The sequence below is a fragment of the Oryx dammah genome, unplaced genomic scaffold (assembly GCF_014754425.2).
Source record: "Oryx dammah isolate SB20612 unplaced genomic scaffold, SCBI_Odam_1.1 HiC_scaffold_5, whole genome shotgun sequence".
Lineage (NCBI taxonomy): Eukaryota > Metazoa > Chordata > Mammalia > Artiodactyla > Bovidae > Oryx > Oryx dammah.
Window position 1 is genome coordinate 87047620 of NW_024070189.1, and position 23936 is coordinate 87071555.

Sequence of the window (23936 nt, forward strand, 5' to 3'; positions counted from 1 at the left end):
GTACTGTATAGAACAGAGAACTATTAATGTATTCAATATCCTATGATAAAGCATAAAGGAAAATAATACTTAAAAAAGAATATGTATGGGTTTAAGTCAGCGGGACAACGCGGCCAGTGGCTCCTCAAAGCGAAGCCGGGAGTTTTCGCCACCATGAGTCGCAGTTATAATGATGAGCTGCAGTTCTTGGAAAAGATCAATAAGAACTGCTGGAGAATCAAGAAGGGCTTCGTGCCCAACATGCAGGTTGAAGGAGTTTTCTATGTGAATGATTCTCTGGAAAAATTAATGTTTGAAGAATTAAGGAATGCCTGTCGAGGTGGTGGTGGTGGTGGCTTCCTGCCAGCCATGAAACAAATTGGCAATGTGGCTGCCCTGCCTGGGATTGTTCATCGATCCATCGGTCTTCCCGATGTCCATTCAGGTTATGAGTTTGCTATTCGAAATATGGCAGCCTTTGATATGAATGACCCTGAAGCAGTGGTATCCCCAGGTGGTGTCGGATTTGACATTAACTGTGGTGTCCGCTTGCTGAGAACCAATTTAGATGAAAGTGATGTTCAGCCTGTGAAAGAGCAACTTGCCCAAGCTATGTTTGACCACATTCCTGTGGGAGTGGGGTCAAAAGGTGTCATCCCAATGAATGCCAAAGACTTGGAGGAGGCCTTGGAGATGGGTGTGGACTGGTCCCTGAGAGAAGGCTATGCCTGGGCAGAGGACAAGGAGCACTGTGAGGAGTATGGAAGGATGCTGCAAGCTGATCCCAATAAAGTCTCAGCCAGGGCTAAAAAAAGAGGCCTTCCGCAGTTGGGGACTCTGGGAGCAGGCAACCACTATGCAGAAATCCAGGTTGTGGATGAGATTTTCAATGAGTATGCTGCTAAGAAAATGGGCATTGACCATAAGGGACAGGTGTGTGTGATGATCCACAGTGGAAGCAGAGGCTTGGGCCACCAAGTCGCCACAGATGCATTTGTAGCTATGGAAAAAGCCATGAAGAGAGACAAGATTATAGTCAACGACTATCAGTTGGCTTGTGCTCGAATCGCTTCCCCAGAGGGTCAGGACTACCTGAAGGGAATGGCAGCAGCTGGGAACTATGCCTGGGTCAGCCGCTCTTCCATGACCTTCTTAACCCGTCAGGCTTTTGCCAAGGTCTTCAACACAACCCCTGATGACTTGGACCTGCACGTGATCTATGATGTTTCTCACAATATTGCCAAAGTAGAACAGCATGTGGTGGACGGGAAGGAGCGGACTCTGTTAGTACACAGGAAGGGGTCCACCCGAGCCTTCCCTCCTCACCATCCCCTCATTGCGGTTGATTACCAACTTACCCGACAACCAGTGCTCATTGGTGGCACCATGGGAACCTGTAGCTATGTTCTTACTGGTACTGAGCAGGGCATGACTGAAACCTTTGGAACAACTTGTTGTGGAGCGGGCCGTGCACTGTCCCGAGCAAAGTCAAGACGTAATTTAGATTTCCAGGACGTCCTCGACAAATTGGCAGACACGGGAACTGCAATCCGTGTCGCCTCACCCAAGCTGGTAATGGAAGAGGCCCCTGAGTCCTATAAGAACGTGACGGATGTGCTGAACACCTGCCATGATGCCGGAATCAGCAAGAAAGCCATTAAACTGAGGCCAATTGCTGTAATCAAAGGATAGAACCCTGACCACGGCCACCGGACACCACTGACCCTCCCTGAAGTGGAAGTGGACAAAAACACTCTTCAGACATCAGACTCGATTCCTGACAGGTTCCATGGTGTGCAGTTCTAGCTGCCTGTTCCAAAATGGCTAGTGGGTCAGCTTCCAATTCTGGAGTCAATGTTGTAAACTTTCCTTCTGGGAGGAGTCATGTTGCCCCCACTTGGAAAGAAATGTATATGCTTCCTCCCTGATTATCCCACAGATTTTTAGAAAAATCTGATAGGGAGTGAGGCTAAGTCAAGAAACTGCCTTACTCAGTCACACAAGTCTTTCTTCATCAGAATGAAGTTCTTTACACCAACCTCTGTTTCCAGCCTGTGAGGTATTGTGAAGAACATTCTATTAAATAGGAAGATTTTGGAATGTCTTTTTCCCTTCTGTCACTTTGTACACTTATCCTCTCTTATACCATCTTGTCCTGCACTGAACAAAACCCTAAATACTATTCTTACTTGGAGCATACAAATGGGTCAAAGAAGGGTGTTGAACAGATGGATAATGGGACAAGTTATAGAGGGGGGATGTGTGTGGAGGTGCAGGGATGGGTACCCAAAAGAAAATATCTCTTCATAGACTTGTTACTTTTGTCGTTCTAAATATAAGGCAGAGTTTTGACTTAGCTGTAAAAAATGGCATCAGCTGGTGTCTGTCTTTAATTAGGCCTGGTCAGATAGACTTTTCTCGAATAATAACTTACAAGGCAGCATCAGAGAACCCCCACAAAATACTGAGTATCTTTACATTTGCGATTGAATTATTATAAAACATCAAATGGCCACAGCTGTGATGCTAATGGTTACTCTGTGTTGACAGGTTGACTAGTCTTGTGCCACCTAATCAGATGAGGTGCTATGTACTATGACACCCGAAGATGTTAAATTTATAGGCTACTGAGGCCACAGTTGAGTCCAGACACTAAAATGGAAAAATCTAATAAAGTTGTAGTATGTTGTTTATAAAAAAAAAAGAATATGTATGTAAAACCGAATAAATTTGTTGCACAGCAGAAATTAACACACTGTAAGTCAACTATACTTCAATTGTAAAAATAGAAAAAAAAGAAACAAATACAATACAATACAAATACAATAAATTCATCCTGTCAAAAATAGTACTTTTTTGCCCCCCAAATGAAATTTCATGTGTATTCTACTGTTTTTGTGGTACTCTCCGGTAATAAACACACACTTTTAGGTAATAAAAACCCCACTGTTAGTCTTCTTCAAAACTAGAGGCACTGAAACACAGTCTGAAAATAAAAACCCAGCCTTTTAGCACAAGTAGCTTGAGAAGCACTGCACTATTATGCTGATGCCTGCTGAAGAGAGGATGTGTTACCCATGCCCACACGGAGAGCTTGCTCTCACTGCCTACCTACCGTTCAGCCTGTCTACTCATATTAACAGCATAAAACATTCCTCATTACTTTAGCCTCTTTAACCTGCTGGATGTCTTTAGAATATGTCACAAGAAAACCTGGATTCTGCACTATCACCATCTAGTGGCTAAAAGCGGACAATGTCAACTTCTACAGGCTTCTCAGGAAGATTGCTCAGGGAAGCGGTTTTGGATTTCCAAAACTGCACTGGGGTAACAAGCAGAAACTCCTGTGCCAGGTTTGGGATAACTGTAAATCACAGAACTTGGCTGCAAAGCAAAGACAAATGAGCACATCCTTACCTGGGACTTAAGTACTAAAGCAAGATTACCAGTTACAGTGTTTCCCTGGAGGCTCAGATGGTAAAGGATCTGCCAGCAACTCAGGAGACTGAGGTTCAGTCCCTGGGTCGGGAAAATCCCCTGGAGAAGGAAATGGCAATCCACTCCAGTATTCCTTCCTGGAGAATCCCATGGACAGGGGCCTGGCAGGCTACGGTTCATGGGGTTGCAAAGAGTCGGACATGACTGAGCAACTAAAATACATAATACCACAACACCAAACTCCTATTATTTAATTTAAATCTCTTCCTTTTCCCAACCTAGCTCTGAGTTAGACTCCTGAAGTGAGGAAAGCAACTATAGTTTTCTTTTTCCCCTTCTATTTTTTGTTCTTTTTCCTCCCCCATTTGCTAACTACTCTTTAGGATTCTCTGGCATTGGAGCAGCAGGAAGGAATTCTAGGAAAAAATAGGAAAGGTCTATCTTGACCTTAATTGATATTATTATAACATGTCCTTGGTGCCCTTTGGGCATGACAGATAACCAAATGCTGACTCTTTCAAACCTGAAGTATTATATTTTGAAGGGTTCAAGGTAAAATTTCCCTACATTTCATGCAAAGATGGGCTCGATAATGGACAGAAATGGTATGGACCTAACAGAAGCAGAAGATATTAAGAAGAGGTGGCAAGAATACACAGAAGAACTGTACAAAAAAGATCTTCAAGACCAAAATAATCACGATGGTGTGATCACTCACCTAGAGCCAGACATCCTGGAATGTGAAGTCAAGTGGGCCTTAGAAAGCATCACTACGAACAAAGCTAGGGGAGGTGATGGAATTCCAGTTGAGCTATTTTAAATCCTGAAAGATGATGCTGTGAAAGTGCTGCACTCAATGTGCCAGCAAATTTGGAAAACTCAGCAGTGGCCACAGGACTGGAAAAGGCCAGTTTTCATTCCAATCCCTAAGAAAGGCAATGCCAAAGAATGCTCAAACTACCACACAATTGCACTCATCTCACATGCTAGTAAAGTAATGTTCAAAATTCTCCAAGCCAGGCTTCAGCAATATGTGAACTGTGAACTTCCAGATGTTCAAGCTGGTTTTAGAAAAGGCAGGAGAACCAGAGATAAAATTGCCAACATCTGCTGGGTCATGGAAAAAGCAAGAGAGTTCCAGAAAAACATCTATTTCTGCTTTATTGACTATGCCAAAGCCTTTGACTGTGTGGATCACAATAAACTGTGGAAAATTCTGAAAGAGATGGGAATACCAGACTACCTGACCTGCCTCTTGAGAAATCTGTATGCAGGTCAGGGAAGCAACAGTTAGAACTGGACATGGAACAACGGACTGGTTCCAAATAGGAAAAGGAGTACGTCAAGGCTGTATCCTGTCACCCTGCTTATTTAACTTATATGCAGAGTACATCATGAGAAACGCTGGACTGGAAGAAACACAAGCTAAAATCAAGACTGCCGGGAGAAATATCAATAACCTCAGATATGCAGATGACACCACCCTTATGGCAGAAAGTGAAGAGGAACTAAAAAGCCTCTTGATGAAAGTGAAAGAGGAGAGTGAAAAAGTTGGCTTAAAGCTCAACATTCAGAAAACGAAGATCATGGCATCTGGTCCCATCACTTCATGGGAAATAGATGGGGAAACAGGGGAAACAGTGTCAGACTTCATTTTTTTTGGCTCCGAAATCACTGCAGATGGTGACTGCAGCCATGAAATTAAAAGACGCTTACTCCTTGGAAGAAAAGTTATGACCAAACCAGATACTTTGCCAACAAAGGTCCGTCTAGTCAAGGCTATGGTTTTTCCAGTGGTCATGTATGGATGTTAGACTTGGACTGTGAAGAAGGCTGAGCACCGAAGAACTGATGCTTTTGAACTGTGGTGTTGGAGAAGACTCTTGAGGGTCCCTTGGACTGCAAGGAGATCCAACCAGTCCATTCTGAAGGAGATCAGCCCTGGAATTTCTTTGGAAGGAATGATGCTAAAGCTGAAACTCGAGTACTTTGGCCACCTCATGCAAAGAGTTGACTCATTGGAAAAGACTCTGATGCTGGGAGGGATTGGGGGCAGGAGGAGAAAGGGACAACAGAGGATGAGATGGCTTGATGGCATCACGGACTCAATGGACGCGAGTCTGAGTGAACTCCGGGAGTTGGTGATGGACAGGGAGGCCTGGCGTGCTGCGATTCATGGGGTCACAAAGAGTCAGACACAACTGAGCAACTGAACTGAACTGAACTGAGGATGCTCTCACTTGCTGCTTTTATGATGTTCTCAGATTTTGCATCTGATGATACAACTTCTAGCCTTGTTTTTTTAAAATACATTTTTCATCGTGTGTTTAACAGTTTTGATTTATTTGGCTGCACCAGGTCTTAACTGTGGCATGCAGGATCTTTAGTTGCAGCATGTGGATCTAGGTCTCTGACCAGGGACTGAGCCCAGAGCCCCTGCATTAGGAGCCTGAAGTCTTACCACTGGACCACCACGGAAGTCCCTCCAACCTCTTTCAGTGAAGTTTATTTTGTCTTTTCCAAGAAGTCATACTGGACATGGTCCCTTTCAAGATGATCCCTTCTGTGGGATCTATGTCTGACATTTGGGCAATATGCACAAATCTTTGCTGTGCAAAACTCTGAAAGTATATCTAGCGTCCTCTTTATCAGCCACTCCACAGCATCTAACTGACCTTGCTTCGAACCTTTCCAGATGTGAGTCAGAAAACAAATTCCAGAGAACACATGTTGAACTTTCCAAATGGTTCTCTGGGGGCTTCTTCTCTTGTGTTGTAGTGAGGGAGAAGTTTCTTTCTCTCCTTGCATATGACACCATCAACACTTATCAAAGAAATAAACATTTTTTAAAAATTTATTCATTTTTTTAATTGAAGGATAACTGTTTTACACAACTTTGTTGGTTTCTGCCAAACATCAATATAAACATTGTCAATCATTTCATCCTCTCAGTGCATTCTTATTCTTTTTTAAAATAACTTGGAGGTTGGTGATGAGCTAATGATGAAAGAATTAGGTTTTGATCTCATCTATTACAAGCTTGACATATGTTGTTCTACACAGAATGGGGGATAGAGTAGTTGTCGTTTTATTTTGTTCTCATCTATTGAGGTCACTTTCCAAACTCTAAGACTACATGAAAGTACATTTAACATCTTGCTAGTTCAAAAGGTTTCACAAACCAAAGGCGATGCAGAGAAGGTGGTCAAATTTAGAACCAAAATACCTGGCATAGGACTATTGTGTCTACCAGAGTTTACCATGAAGGTTGCAGAAAGAAAATGAAGTCAAAGTCTGGGTGGAGAACTTCAGTGAGACTTAAGGGGTTTAGGATGGTAACGAAAGCTAAGGTGAGGAAGAATCAGCAATGGAGAACTTCAGGCCCAAAAAAAGGCTGTAAGTTCATCAATGACTTTATCAGTAGAGTCCAGCCTAGGTATAGAACTAGGCTTGAAACCTGCAGCACAAATTAGTAAAAATTCAGAGACAACTCATGGGTCCCAGACACTCTCAAGACCCAACTTCACTTCTCCCACACCTCTGGCCTATACATCTATATTTACAGCGATGATTTGTCCAAACTGGGACCTTTCTGAGAGTAAAAGTCAGCTCTATTAAAGATTATGTCACGATAGCAGGTACATACTGGGACTGTCTCAGGTCAATCATGAGGCATGACCACCCTCAGGAATAGTTTCATACTTCACCATTCAGTACTTCAGTGGATTCTGTTATCCCTGCTTTGAAAATATATCCAAACTCTGACCTCTCACTATCTCTTCTCTTGCCACTCTGGTCTGTAGTCCAATATTTCTTGCCTAGTTAGGGCAGTATTCTCCTAACTATAATTTCCCTAATTCTTTGCCTTATCATAGTCTGTTCTCAACACAGCAGCTAGGATGATTCTTTCAAAACAGAAGCCATATTACATCATCCTTCTAAACCATTCAACAGCCTTAAACTTCACTTATGCTTGCCTAAAATGCTTTATATGGTCTGGCATCTTGATTCTCTCACTTATCTCCTAGCTCACTACTCCGCCTCACTTCACACCAGGAGCCCAAGCCTTCCTGCCTTGGGTATGGCTCCAGGTAGTCCCTCTACCTGGAATGTTCTTTTCTCCAATGAATTACACAGCTTGGTCTATCCACTTCTTATGTCTCTGCTCAAATACTACCTTTTCAATGGTGAGTCTCTGACCACAATACTTAAAAGAGCAAATCTCTACCCTAATACTCTGTAGTCCCCTATCATGCTTTATTTTTCTCCATAGCATTTATTACCATATGAAGTGAAGTGAAGTCACTCAGTCGTGTCCGACTCTTTGCAACCCCATGGACTGTAGCCTACCAGGCTTCTCCATCCATGGGACTTTCCAGGCAAGAATACTGGGGTGGGTTGCTATTTCCTTCTCCAGGGGATCTTCCTGACCCAGGAATCAAACCCAGGTTTCCTGCATTCCAGGCAGACGCTTTACGCTCTGAGCCACCAGGGAAGCCCAAGTGAAAGTGCAAGTCGCTCAGTCGTGTCCAACTCTTTGGGACCCCATGGACTATACAGTCCATGGAATTCTGCAGGGCAGTATAGTGGAGTAGGTAGACTTTCTCCTTCTCCAGGGGATCTTCCCAACCCAGGGATCGAACCCAGGTCTCCCACATTGCAGGTAGATTCTTTACAGCTGAGCCACAAGGGAAGCCCCAGTAGCATGGTATAAATTTACCTGCTTATTAATTTATTGTTAATATCCTCCAACGAGAATGTGGACTCAATTAAGGGAGAAATTTTGTTTTTAATCAGTTTTGTTACAACAATTATATAGTTAGACAGACAGACAGATGGATAGATAGAAAATATACTCCGGTAATCAGAACAGTCCTGGCATATAGTGAGTCCTCAACAAATGAATAAACCAACACCTGAATTTCTGGGCTACTAATCATACTTGCTATATAACTATGAGAACAAAAAGCATTAAAAACACCAACAACTTTAAAAAATGTTAGTTCTTACACTTTTCTGTGGCATTTCTGATAGTCTTCTGAAGAGGTACCTAAGGGGGAAAAAAGATCTATTAGGAATATAATTCAGGGGAGGGGAATCAAGATGGCAGAATAGGAGAAGATGGAGTTCACCTCCCACAGCAAACATATAAAAAAATATATCCACATATGGAATAATTCTCATGGAAAACTAACTGGAAACTGGCAGGAAAATGTTTATACAAACAGAGCTGCAAGAAGGATCTCCACATAATCAGCTGGGATGGAAAAAAAAAAAAGGCATCAGGTCAGGACCTGTGCCCCTGGGAGGAATCTGTAATGAAATAAAACATCTGTGTAGGTAGACCCTTCCCCTGGGGAGCATTAAGTTAAGCCCAACCTGGGCATCACAGTCCTGGGGTCCCGTGTGCATGAGACAAACTTCCTTTCCTACTCAGAAATCCACTGAGATGACAGTAGGGCTGGAATGAGGAGTACACACATGCTGGCTTGCCAAAAATCAGGGCAAAGAGAACTTCATGGCACTTCCCAACCCAAAAGGGGAAGTACCCCAGCCCCACTCATTCTGCACCACAGCCTGAACCAGGTTCTGGGCAAAGACTTGGTCTAGCTACAGAGAGACACACTGGAGTGCCTGGGGCATGATCTGGATGGAGCTGTGGTGGCCACTATCTTGCATGCATGTAGGGTGGCATCAAAAGAGTGTGAAGAAAGACTTTGGGACCCAGGAGGACCACACAGGTCCCACCGGATTTCAAAATCTTCAAATCACCAGAGGATCATCTAAGAGAGAGGGCTATTCATCAAGGAGGCTGGCTTCAAGGGATGACTTCAGCTAGAGGACACAGATCTTGATGCCAGTAAAAGGGTCTGCAGAAGTGGCACAGCATGCCTTCAGAGTAGATGTTGTCACCACTCTTTCTTGACTACTGAGGAAACTCAAGCACAGGGGACTTCAGAGATCAAGCCCTGAGCCTTTAACAGAGAACAAACCCCAGGCAGTATCAAATAGTGAGAACTCACACAAAAGAAACCACTTGAATACAAGACCCGGCATCACCCAAAAACCAGTAGCACCCTGTGCAGGACGCCTCATCTAAACAACAAACTAAACAAAAATACAAATCCAATCATTATCATACAGGATCACTACCTCACTCAGCCTTGCCAATCAGAGGGAAAACAAACAAACAAAAACTCAGCACAAATGTCACCCTATACAAAGCTTACACAAACCACTGGACCAATCTTAGGAGGGCAGAAACCAAAAGGAAGAAAGAATTCAGCCTTGAAGCCTGGTAAAAGGAGACTTCAAACACAATAAGTTTTTTTAAGAAATGATAAGGCAGAGAAATACTACACAAATGAAGGAACAACCTAGAAACACAGAAGTCCAAACAAATGAAGAGGAAATAGGCAAACTACCTGAAAAAAAAAATCAGAATAATGATAGTAAAGATGATCAAAAACCTTGAAAACAAAATGGAGAAAATGCAAGAATCAATTAAGAAAGACCTAGAAGAATTAAAGAATAAACCTACAGAGACAAACAACACCATTAATGAAATTAAAAATACTCTAGAAGGAACCAGTAGCAGAATATCTGAAGCAGAAGAATGAATCAGTGAGCTGGAAGATAAAATAACTTCTGAAGAGCAGAATAAAGTAAAAAGAATGAAAAGAATAGAGGATATTCTCAGAGACCTCTGGGACAATATCTAACACACCAAAATTCAAATTATAGGGGTCCCAGAAGAAGAAGAGAAGAAGAAAGGGTATGAGAAAATCTTTGAGGAGATTATAGTTGAAAATTTCCCCAACATGGAAAACGAAATAGTCAATCAAGTCCAAGAGGCACAAAGAGTCCCATACAGGATAAACCCAAGGAGAAACACACCAAGACACATACTAATCAAACTAACAAAGATTAAGCCCAAAGAAAGAATATTAAAAGTAGCAAGGGAAAAGCAACAAGTAACATACAAGGGAAACTCATACGTTTTACAGCTGATCTTTCAGCAGAAACTCTGCAGGCCAGAAGGGAATGGCAGGATATATTTAAAGTACTGAAAGGGAAAAATCTATAACCAAGATTACTGTACCTGGCAAGGATCTCATTCAAAATTGATGGAGAAATCAAAAGCTTTTCAGACAAGCAAATGTTTAGAGAATTCAGAACCACCAAGCCAGCTTTACAAGAAATGTTAAAGGGACTTATATAGTCAAGGAGGAGAAGGGGACGACCCAGGATGAGATGGCTGGATGGCATCATGGACTCGATGGACGTGAGTCTGAGTGAACTCCAGGAGATGGTGATGGACAGGGAGGCCTGGCGTGCTGCGATTCATGGGGTCGCAAAGAGTCAGACACGACTGAGCGACTGAACTGAACTGGATAGTCAAGAAATATAAGAGAAGAAAAAGATCTACAAAATCAAACTCCAAACAATTAAGAAAATGGCAATAGGAACATATATATCAATAATTACTTTAAATGTAAATGGATTAAATGTTCCAACTAAAAGGCATAGCGGAGAAGGCAATGGCACCCCACTCCAGTACTCTTGCCTGGAAAATTCCATGGACGGAGGGGCCTGGTAGGCTGCAGTCCATGGGGTCGCCAAGAGTCAGACACGACTGAGCAACTTCACTTTCACTTTTCACTTTCCTGCATTGGAGAAGGAAATGGCAACCCACTCCAGTGTTCTTGCCTGGAGAATTCCAGGGACGGGGGAATCTGGTGGGCTTCCATCTATGGGGTCGCACAGAGTCAGACACAACTGACGCGACTTAGCAGCAGCAGCAAAAGGCACAGACTGGCTGAATGGATATAAAAATAAGACCTATATATATATGCTGTCTACAAGAAACCCACTTCAGACCTAAAGACACATAGAGACTGAAAGTGAGAGGATGGAAAAATATATTCCATGAAAATAGGAAGCAAAAGAAAACTGGAGTAGCAATCCTCATATCAGACAAAATAGATCTTAAAATAAAGAAGATTACAAGAGATAAGGAAGGACACTACATAATGATCAAGGGATCAATCCAAGAGGAAGACATAACAATTGTAAATATCTATGCACCAGTATAGGAGCACCTCAATACATAAGACAAACACTAACAGACATAAAGGAGGCAATTGACAGTAACACAATAATAGTAGGAGGCTTTAACACCCCACTCACACCAGTGAAGAGATCATCAAAACAGATAATTAATAAGGAAACACAAGTCTTAAATAATACATTAGATGATATGGATCTCATTGATATCTTCAGGACATTTCATCCAAAAGTAGAAGAATAAACCTTCTTCTAAAGTGCACATGGAATATTCTCCAGGATAGACCACATCTTGGGTCACAAATCAAACCTCAGTAAATTTAAGAAAATTGAAATTGTATCAAGCATCTTCTCTGACCACAATGCTATGAGACTAGATATCAATTACAAGAAAAAAAAATCCTTAAGAAACACAAACACATGGAGATTAAACAATATGTTTCTAAATAACCAGCAGGTTACTGAAGAAATCAAAAAGGAAATTAAAAAATTTCTGGAAACAAATGACAATGAAAACATGACAACTCAAAACCTGTGGGATGCAGCAAAAGCAGTCCTAAAGGGGAAGTTTACAGCAATACAATCCTACCTTGAGAAACAAGAAAAACATCAAATAGACAACCTAACTTTACACCTAAAACAACTGGAGAAAGAAGAACAAAAAAACCTCCAGAACTAGTAGAAGGAAAAGAAATCATAAAGATCCAAGCAGAAAGAAATGAAAGAAACAATAATAAAGATTAATAAAACTAAAAGCTGGTTCTTTGAGAAGATAAGCAAAACTGACAAACCTTTAGCCAGACTCATCAAGCAAAAAATTGAGAAGAATCAAATCAACAAAATTAGAAATAAAAAAGGAGAGGTTACAACAGACAATGCAGAAATACAAAGGATTCTAAGAGAATATTATGAACAATTATTTGGCAATAAAATGGATAACCTGAAAGAAATGGACAGATTCTTAGAATAGTTCAATCTTCTAAGACTGAACCAGGAAGAAATAGAAATTATGAAAAACCCAATTACAAGCACTGAAATTGAAGCTGTGATAAAAAAAAAAAATCTCCCCCCAAACAAAAGCCCAGAACTAGATGGCTTCACAGAAGATTTCTGTCAAACGTTCAGAGAAAAGCTAATGCCTGTTCTTCTAAAACTCATTCAAAAATTGCAGAAGAAGGAACATTTCCAAACTCATTGTATGAGGCCACCATCACCCTAATACCAAAACCAGACAAAGACAACAGAAAAAACAAAAACTACAGGCCAATGTCACTGATGAACATAGATGCAAAAATGCTCAACAAAATTTTAGCAAACAGAATTCAGCAACACATCAAAAAGCTCATACACCATGATCAAGTTGGGTTTATTCCAGGGATGCAAGGATTCTTCAGTATACACAAATCAATCAATGTGATACACTGTATTAACAAATTGAAAGATAAAAACCATATGACATTCTCAGTAGATGCAGAAAAAGCCTTTGACAAAATTCGGCACCCATTTATGATTAAAACTCTTCGAAAAATGGGCACAGAAGGAACCTACCTCAACATAGTAAAGGCCATATATGAGAAGGCTACAGCAAACATTATTCTCAATGGTGAAAAACTGAAAGCATTCCCCCTAACATCAGGAACAAGACAAGCGTGTCCACTTTCACCAATGTTAATCAACATAGTTCTGGAAGTCCTAGCTACAGCAATCAGAGAAGAAAAAGAAATAAAAGGAATCCAGATCCGAAAAGAAGAAGTAAAGCTCTCACTGCTTGCAGATGACATGATAGATAGTGTACATAGAAAACCCCAAAGATCCTATCAGAAAATTACTAGAGCTAATCAGTGAATTCAGCAAAGTCACAGGATACAAAATCAATACACAGAAATCACTTGCATTTCTATATACTAACAATGAAAAATCAGAAAGAGAAATTAAGGAATCAATCCCATTCACCACTGCAACAAAAAGAATAAAATATCTAGGAATAAACTTGCCTAAGGAGACAAAAGAACTGTACACAGAAAATTATAAGACACTGATGAAAGAAATCAAAGATGACATGAACAGGTGTAGAGATATTCCATGTTCCATGTTTCAATATTGTGAAAATGATTATGCTACCAAATGCAAAATACAGACTCAATGAGATCCCTATCAAATTACCAATGGCATTTTTCACAGAAATAGAACAAAAAATTTCACAAACATATGGAAACACAAAAGACCCCAAATAGCCAAAGGAGTCTTGAGAAAGAAGAATGGAGCTGGAGGAATCAACCTTTCTGACTTCAGATGATACTACAAAGCTACAGTCATCAAGACAGTATGGTACTGGCACAAAAACAGAAATATAGACCAATGGAACAAGATAGAAATGCCAGAAATAAACCCATGCACCTATGGGTATCTTTTTTTTGTTGGCAAAGGAGGCAAAAATATACAATGGGGCAAAGACAATGTGGCAAAGACCTCTTCAACAAATGGTGCTGGGAAAACTGGACAGCTACATGTAAAAGAATGAAATTAGAACACTTCCTAACACCATATACAAAGATAAACTGGAAATGGATTAAAGACCTAAATGTAAGACCAGAAACTATAAAACTCTTAGAGGAAAACATAGGCAGAACACTCGATGACATAAATCAAAGCAAGATCCTCTATGACCCACCTCCTAGAGTAATGGAAACAAAAACAAAAGTAAACAAGTGGGACCTGATTAAATTTAAAAGCTTTTGCACAGCAAAGGAAACTACAAGCAAGGTGAAAAGACAACCCTCAGAATGGGAGAAAATAATAGCAAATTGAAACAACTGACAAGGATTAATTTCTAAACTATACAAGTAGCTCATATAAGTCAATGCCAGAAAAACAAACAACCCAGTCCAAAAGTGGGAAAAAAACCGAAACAGACATTTCTCCAAAGAAGACATACAGATGGCTAATAAACACATGAAAAGATGCTCAATATCACTCATTATTAGAGAAATGCAAATCAAAACTACAATGAGGTATCACCTCACACCAGTCAGGATGGGCATCATCAAAAAGTCTACAAACAATAAATGCTGGAGAGAGAGTGGAGAAAAGGGAATGCTCTTGTGGGAATTGTGGGAATGTAAATTGATATAGCCACTGTGGAAGATGGTATGGAGATTGCTTAAAAAACTAGGAATAAAACCACCATATGACCCAGCAATCCCACTCCTAGGCATAACACATGAAAAACACTCAAATCACTAATTATTGGAGAAATGAAAATCAAAACCACAATGAAGTATTACCTCACACCTGTTAAAATGGCTATCATGAAAAAGTATATCCAAAAAAATGTTGGAGAGAGTATGGAGAAAAGGAATCCTTCTACACTGTTGGTGGGAATGTAAATTGCCACAATTAAAATGTAGCCACTATAGAAAACAGTATGTAGATTCCTCAAAAAACTTAAAATTGAGCTACGTATGATCCTGCAATCCCATTCCTGGGTATATACCCAGAAAAGATGAAAATTCTAATTTCAAAAGATACATGCATCCTAACATTCACAGGAGCACTATCTATGATAGTCAAGACATGGAAACAACACAAGTGCCTATCAACAGACGACTAGCTTAAGATGTAATATGTATGTGTGTGTATATACATACATACACACACACATACGCACGTATATAATGGAATATTACTCAGCCATAAAAAGAATGTAATATTGCCATGTGCAGCAACATGGATGGATCTAGAGAATATTATATTTAGTGAAGTAAGTCAGACAGAGACAGACAGATATATGGCATCTCTTATATGTGGTATCTAAAAAATAATACAAATGAATCGATTTACAAAACAGAAACAGACTCACAGACATAGAAAACAAACTTATGGCTATAAAAGGGGAAAGGGAAGAGGGAGAGGGACAAATTCAGAGTATGGGATTAACAGAAATAAACTATCATACCTAAAATAGATAAGTAACAAGGATTTACTCTATAGCATAGAGAATTATATTCAATATCTTGTAATAATATATAATGGAAAATAATCTGAAAAATACATACATACATAACACCTTGTTGTATACCTGAAACTAACACAATATTGTAAATCAACTATACCTCAATTTAAAAAAGAAAGAAAATACACAGGGCTTTGTTCATTTGTGTAAAAGAAACACAAAAAAGATAAAGCATAAATTAAAGAGACTCCTTACCAAAAAGCGGTGGGTGGAAATGGGTAGAAAGAAGAGGGCAAAAGCATCATGGTAGCAGTAGAAGAAGATAAAGCAATACTCTTCTGATAATATTTTTTTGTATAATTCTTAGGACCATAGTAATGTTTCACATACCTTCAACAGCCCTCTCCCCCTGAATAAATAAACAAAACCAAACAGGAAGGGGGAATCAAAAACTGGATTCAACACTACCAAAGGAATGTATTAATTACTACATAACAACTGAATAATAATTTCAGTGAAAGTGGAGGAAAAGAACTAACCTACCTAATTTTGGAAAAGAGTCTGTTGATAGGACACTGTAATGCTAAAGACAAATAGAACCGTACGTGAATGCTGTAGTAATCTACTTAGTAAATGCATTTCTCACAGGGATCTTGGTTAACAAATCTGAAACTTCTCTGTGTGTATAACAGGATAAAGGAAGGAAGGGAGGGAGGGAGGAAGAGAGAGAGAGAGACAAAGCAAGAAAGAAGTGGATTTTAACCCATAAAATAAATATCCATGAGTTCATACTGATATAAATAAGTGAATAAATAAATGGCTGAAAATAGTTATTTTACAAAAAGCAATTTCAATTAATAAATGTAACAGGTAACAACAAAGTATTTATTGAAAATCACCATTACATGAACACCACAGTAAGAACTGTTACAGTCAAGTGGATAAAAGTTTGAGGAGAAACAGGACTTATGGAGTCATAAACTATCTTTTTTTTAAGGTACTTATTAACTACAGAGGGAAACTAGTAACTTTACAGTGGAGAAAACCAGGTATCACATTAATATGACCAATAATAACATAAATGCACTGACATTAAGAATTCCTTAATACAACATCATTTCTGTGGTATTCTTATCAAAAATTGCATGATCTCTTTCTAATCATGAGAAAACACTAGACAAATTCAAATGGAGGGACATTCTACAAAATAACTGATCAGTAATCTTCAAAAGTATCAAGCTTACAAAAGACAAAGACTGAAGATCTGTCACAGTAGATTAAGGGAGAAATAACAATCTAATTTAACTTATATGCAGAGTACATCATGAGAAATGCTGGGCTGGAAGAAGCACAAGCTGGAATCAAGATTGCCGGGAGAAATATCAATAACCTTAGATATGCAGATGACACCACCTTTATGGCAGAAAGTGAAGAGCTAAAGAGCCTCTTGATGAAAGTGAAGGAGGAGAGTGAAAAAGATGGCTTAAAACTCAACATTCAGAAAACTACAATCATGGCATCCGGTCCCATCACTTCATCGCAAATAGATGGGGAAACAGTGGAAACAGTAGCTGACTTTATTTTTCTGGGCTCCAAAATGACTGCAGATGGTGACTGCAGCCATGAAATTAAAAGACACTTACTCCTTGGAAGGAAAGTTATGACCAACGTAGACAACATATTAAAAAGCAGAGAAATTCCTTTGTCAACAAAGTTCCATCTAGTCAAGGCTATGGTTTTTCCAGTAGTCATGTATGGATGTGAGAGATGAACTATAAAGAAAGCTGAGTTCTGAAGAATTGATGCTTTTGAACTGTGGTGTTGGAAAAGACTCTTGAGAGTCCCTTGGACTGCAAGGAGATCCAACCAGTCCATCCTAAAGGAGATCAGTCCTGGGTGTTCATTGGAAGGACTGATGTTGAAGCTGAAACTTCAGTACTTTGGCCATCTGATGTAAAGAGCTGACTCATTGGAAAAGACCCTGATGCTGGGAAAGATTGAGGGAAGAAGGAGAAAGGGACAACAGAGGATGAGATGGTTGGATGGCATCACTGACCCAATGGACATGGGTTTGGGTAGACTCCAGCAGTTGGTAATAGACGGAGGCCTGGAGTGCTGCGGTTCATGGGGAGGAAAGAGTCAGATATGACTGAGCAACTGAACTGAACTGAACAATCTAATGTAATGTAGAATCTGAGATAGGATCCTGAATCAAAGAAAAGACATTAGTGGAAAAACTGATGAAATGTGAATAAGGTCTGTAGCTAACAGTTTAACACCAATGTTAACTTCCTAATTATGACCATTGTATTATGCTGAAGAATTGATGCTTTTGAACTGGTGTTGGAGAAGACTCTTGAGAGTCCCTTGGACTGCAAGGAGATCCAACCAGTTCATCCTAAAGGAAATAAGTCCTGAATATTCAGTGGAAGGACTGATGCTGAAGCTGAAACTCCAATACTTTGGCCACCTGATGCAAAGAGCTGACTCATTAGGAAAGACCCTGATGCTAGGAAAGATTGAAAGCAGGAGAGAAGGGGACGACACAGGATGAGATGGTTGGATGGCATCACCAACCCAATGGACCTGAGTTTGAGCAAGCTCCAGGAGTTGGTGATAGACAGGGAAGCCTGGTGTGCTGCAGTCCATGGGGTCACAAAGAGTCGGACATGACTGAGCGACTGAACTGAACTGATTATGGTTACAGAAGATAACATTTCAGAAAGCTGGATGGGAGGTATATGGGAACCCTTTTTATTATTTTTGCAACTTTTCTGCAAGTATATTAATAAAATTCAAAATAAATGTTTTTTAAAAGTAAACCCATATATGCTTAAGTTACTTACTATTAGTCAGATATTATGTGTAGCCAAAAGTAATCCTAATTGATTAATTTAGCTAAAAAATCATTCAAGAGAAAAAATACTTTGCTTTTTCAGTACTGACAAGGGTTTTTCCCTTTGTGACATGAGGAAAAAGAATGTGAAACTTACCTAAAATTGCAGAGAGATTTGAAAACTCAGGTACCTTCTCTATTGCTACTGCTTTACTTATGTCCAAAAGAGTAGAATTCTTACATGGCATGTTTTCTTCCAACATGGGATGCTCCCATTCTAAAAGAAGCAGGGAGAAATGGCACAAAATTTTGAACAGCACACAGTGGCAGGTTACCTTTTTCTCCCCAACTTAGGTTCCTAGCCCATACAAAGCTACGGTAATTGAAGAAAGTTTAGGTGAAGCATAAAGAAAAGCCTTGAGGACATCAGGATATTAAATAATCTTTGGGCTATTGCAATGCCCAAATACTCTTATTTCCTTATCCCCACTTTTCCCATTATCCTCATATTATTATATGGCATATTTAGTTAGGCCAGTATTCAATGCAAACGTTATGATGATAAATTATCATAAAAATGCTGTCTTTAACTCCTTTGGTATATATACAATGACCACCTCTTGTTTTTCCTGGAGCCAATAAAGTGTTGTTTGTTTAGATTTCTCTGTATTCTTCATCTATTTAATCCTAAACCCTACCAAACTGTATAAATCCATTCTATTTATTCCATTCTCTGATGTTCTGAAATTTCATATTGTTCTGTCTTGGTGTTTTTCATCTATGGGCTAGACACTGTATGGCCCTTTCAACCCAGAAATCATACTTCTTAGATCTAGAAACTGTTCTTGAGTTATATTTTTGCAATTTTCTTCCTCCTGTTTATTTCATTATCTTTTTCTGAGACTCCTATTATTTGATGTAAGATTTCATATACTACTTCTCTAACTAATCTTTTTTCTCCTTTTTTTCCCTTCTGACTTTTTTCCCCCCTGGGAAATCTCAATTTATTTTCTAATCCTTCTACCAAGTTTTCCATTCTGCTATTGCATTTAATTTATTCTCTGAATATTCTCACTCCCCCTTTTTTTTAAACAGCATCCTGTTCCTATTCAATGGATGCAATATACGTATTTTTATCTCAAGGAAAACTTTTCCCTGCAGTATCTTTATTGTATTCCTATTTCTGTTTGGTTTCTTCTCTTATTTTTAATTTTATTGTGGTGGGAACACTTAACGTGAGACCTACCCTCAAATTTGAGAGTACAATAGAGTATTGTTAACTATAGGCACAATGTTGTGCAACACATCTCTAGAACCTATTATTCATCTTGCATAACTAAAACTCTACCTGTTGATTAGCAACTCCCCACATCTCCTTCTCCGTGGGCCCTGGCAACCAACACTCTACTCTCAACTGCTATAAATCTAACTACTTTAGATATCTCATACAAGTGGAATCATACAGTATTTTTCTTCCTGTGACTGGCTTCTTTCACTTGCCATAATGTCCTTGAAGTTCTTCTATAGTGTTGCATATACCAGGATATCCTTTTTAAAGGCTGAATAATATTCCATTGTATGCATATACCATATTTTCTTTATCTATTTATCCATCAATGGTCATTGGGCTATTGTGAAAAGTCTGCAATGTACATGGGAGTTCAAATATCTCTTCTAGATCCTGACAGTAATTATTTTGAATAAATACCCAGAAGCGGGATTGCTGGATCACATATGTTACTTATATTTAAAATTTTTTGAGTAACTGCCATACTCTTTCATTGCAGCTTCACTATTTTACATTCCTATCAACAGTGTAAAAAAGGAAATCCAATTTCTCCACATCATTGCCAACACTTACCTTTTAAAAAAATAATAACAACCATCCTGATAGTTATGAGGTGATATCTCACTGTGATCTTGATTTGCATTTCCCTGACAGTTAGTGAGTGATCTTTTCATATACTTGTTGGCCATGTGACTGTCTTCTCTGGGGGGAATATGTTTATTCAAGTTCTTTGTCATTTTTAAAAATCAAGTTATTTGGATTTTTTCCTGTTGAATTGTGGGAGTTTCTGATATATTTTAGATATTAATCCCTTATCAGATATGTGGTTTCTAAATATTCTCCCTTTTTATAGGTTGTTTATAGGTTATTCACTTTGTTGTTTCTTGTGCTGTACAGAAGCTTTTCAGTTTTATCTAGGCCTACTTGTCTAATTTTGCTTCTGTTGCCTGTATATTGGTGTTACATCCAAGAAATAACTGCCAAGACCAATTGTCATGAAGATTTTCCCCTATGTTTCTCCTAGGAGTTTTATAGTTTCTGGTCCCACATATAAGTCCTTACTATATTTTGAGCTGACTTTTTTGTATAAGGTAAGGGTCCAATTTCATTCTTTTGTATATGGCTATCCAGTTTTGTCAACATCATTTGTTGAAGAGACTATTTCTCTCACATTGTATATTCTTGGCACTCTTGTTAAAGATCAAATGTCTTTATGGATTTAGTTCTGGGCCCTCTACTCTGTCCTACTGGTCTATATCTGTCTTTATTCCAGTACTATAATGTTATATTTACTATAGCTTTGCAATATACTTGGAAATCAGTTAAGTGTTAATTTTCTGTCCAGATGTTCTATCCATTATTAAAAGTAGGAGTATTGAATGAAGTCTCCTACTATGACTGTATGCCTATTCCTACCCTCAGTTCTGCCAGTGTTTACCTTATATGTTAGGTGCTTTGATGTTGGGTGGATGTTTATTCATAACTGTTGAGTGTTTTTGATGAATTGATCCTTTCATAATTATGCAACATTCTTCTTGTCTCTTATTAAAGTTTCTGACTTAGTCTATTTTTCATCTGATATAAGTATAGCCCCTTGTGCTCTCTTTTGGTCACAATTTACACGGAGTGCCTTTCCCCACCCATTTACTTTCAGTCTATGTGTGCCCTTAAATCTTAAGTGAGTCTTTTGTAGACAGCATACAGCTGGATTATTTCTTCAACCCATTCAGCCACTCTTTGTCTTTTGATTGGGTTTAATCCATTTATATTTTTGATAGAGGAGGATTTACTATTACAATTTTGTTAACTGTTTTCTGTTTTATAGTTATTTTGCCCCTCTTCCCTCTCTTGCTATGCTCCTCTGCCTTTCATTGATTCTTTTATATTGATATGCTTTGACTCCTTTCTATTTTTCTTTTATGTGTCTTCTATAGGTACTTTTTGTGTGTGGTTACCATGGGGCTTACATAAAACATAGTTTTAACAGTCTACTTTAAACTGATAACAATTTAACAAAAACTCTACGCTTTTACTTCACCCCTCAAACACGTTTTGCAGTACTGATGTTATAATTTACCACCTTACATATGGTATATCCATTAACATATTTTTATAATTATATTTAATATGTTTGCCTTTTAACTTTTATACTAGAATAAAGAGTGATTTATATGCCACTGTTATAGTATCAGTGCATTTGTCTATATACTTAATGAGTTTTATACTCTCATATGATGTTATACAGCTGTTTAGAGTCCTTTGTTCTAACCTGCAGAACTCCCTTTAGCACTTCTTGTAAGGCAGGGCTAGTGATAATTAACTCCTTCAGCTTTTGTTTGTTTGGACTTATCTTCTCTTCATTTCTTAAGGACAGTTTTGCAGGTTTGGGTATTATTGGGTGGAAGTTTCTTTCTTTCAGCACTTTGTCTATTTACTTCCACTCTCTTCTAGCCTGCAAGGTTTCTGCTGAGAAATCCATAAACAGTCTAATGAGGTCTCACTGTATATATCAAGTCGCTTTTTAAATTGCTGCTTTCAAAGTGCTTTTTCTTTGACTTTTGACAGTTTGACTATGTGCCCCCATATGAATTTCTTTGGTTCATCTTATTTGAGGTTTGTTGGGGTTCTCCAGATTTAGGAAGTTTTCAGCAGCCATTTCTGTGAAGAAACCTTCTGGCCCTTTCCCTCTCCCTCCCTCCCTCCCCACTTCCCTTTTCCCTTTAGGACTCTCACAATGCATATACTGATCTGTTTTCTTGTGTTCTGTAAGCCTCAAATTTTCTTCATTCTTTTATATTCTTTTTCCTTTTAGCTCCTGTGACTGGATAATTTCAAATGACTTATTTTTTAATTTGCTGATTCTTCCGATTGATCTTTTACTGTTTTTTTCCCCCCTTAGTGTATTTATTGTTTTTCTCAGCTCTAAAATTTCTTTTTGGTTCTTTTTAAAAAATCTCTTTCTTAAAATTCTCACTTTTTCCATACAATGTTCTCCTGAGTTCTTTATGAACATTTGTTGAACATCTTTACGACAATCATTTAAAATACTCTGTCAGGTAGTTCATATATTTCCATTTAATCAGAGTCACTTTCTGGAGCTTTATCTTATTCTCATTTTTTGGACCATGTTTCTGTTTCTTCTTTCTTTTTAATCATTTGTGTTGGTGTCTGCACATTAGATAAAACAGCCAGCTTTCCCAGTCTGTAAACAGATAGGCCTCATACAGGAGAAGACCTTCACCAATCTTTCCAAACCAGGATCTTCTCAAACCTTCTTGCTAGTTCAGACCAGAGTCTTTGTTTTCAGTGGCCACGAGGCATCTAGAATATAACAAGTCCTATCACTGCTCTAAGACAGATGAGACAAAAGCTAGTCCCTTGGGCAGCCCCAGAAATGTTGGAATGTTGAACACAGTCTAAATCTTTCCCTCCCCAAAGAGAAGCCGGGATCTAGTGAATGTTCTCATGCTAGGATAAAGTGGTATCTTTGTTTCAGCACTCAGCAGACTTCTAGAGTATGTCAGGTCCCACCAGCACTCTGAGGCAGACAAGTCAGTAGTCCATTCTTTGGTTATCCCCAAATAATTGAGAGCTTTTGGCACATGGTTCAGTCCTTCCCCTTCCTCCCTAGGGAAAATCTGGGAGCTGAAGGTTTCCTGCCAATTGTATGGTGCTGTGTGGCAGATGCGAGTTTGATGAAAGGGTGTCTTGAATTTTTCTACTTGCTTTGATGTGACTGGTTTCAAGCTTGCCTGGGGGTGCAGGAGTCACTCAACTAGTTTTGAGATTTCACACAAAGGGAAACCTCACAAAGGGAAATACATGGACACAAATTAGTCCATGTATCGTTGTTGATGTGGTGTGTCCATGTGGTAAGGCAAGTCTATGGTTTACTACTCCAACACCTTACTGACTTACTACCATATTTTGCTGTTTTGACCTCTATGCTTTATGTTAGAGAATTCATCAGAAGTCTGGCAGTCCTTGTCTTCTGCTCATATTTGAGAGGGGGCCCTAAATGGCTAAGTGGGATCTCTATGGCTTAGCTGGGGCTGGCCACATAGGCAACTTCACTGTAGGGTTCCTGTCAGTTTCACTGAAGCACTACTGAAGTCAGTATCTTTTAATATTTTCTTTAGGGTTGCTCAGATTGCTCAGGAAAAAATCTTCCATTTTCCTGCCTGGAAGTTTCAATTCTGGATGCTAGCATCCTAGAAGCTGAATAGAGAAATGGACTATTGGGTTAGGATGAGACTAAGCATTTGGTGAGCAGTCCCACAATTTGGAATATACATTTGCATTTAACTACCCCTTTCTTCATTCACTGACTTCCCTGGTAGCTCAGACAGTAAAGTGTCTGCCTACAATGCAGGAGA

At 39.1% G+C, this 23936-nt stretch overlaps 1 protein-coding gene across 1 annotated transcript in view; it reads right to left on the minus strand.

The window, feature by feature from the left end:
* MEIKIN (meiotic kinetochore factor) overlaps positions 1-23936 on the minus strand; it is a 135099-nt gene that overhangs the window by 89098 nt on the left and 22065 nt on the right. Inside the window, exons 6-7 of the mRNA XM_040241605.1 lie at positions 18430-18549; positions 8428-8467 (exon numbers count right to left, since the gene is read on the minus strand). Of these exons, the coding sequence (XP_040097539.1) occupies positions 8428-8467; positions 18430-18549 (160 nt within the window). The remainder of the gene's footprint in view (positions 1-8427; positions 8468-18429; positions 18550-23936) is intronic.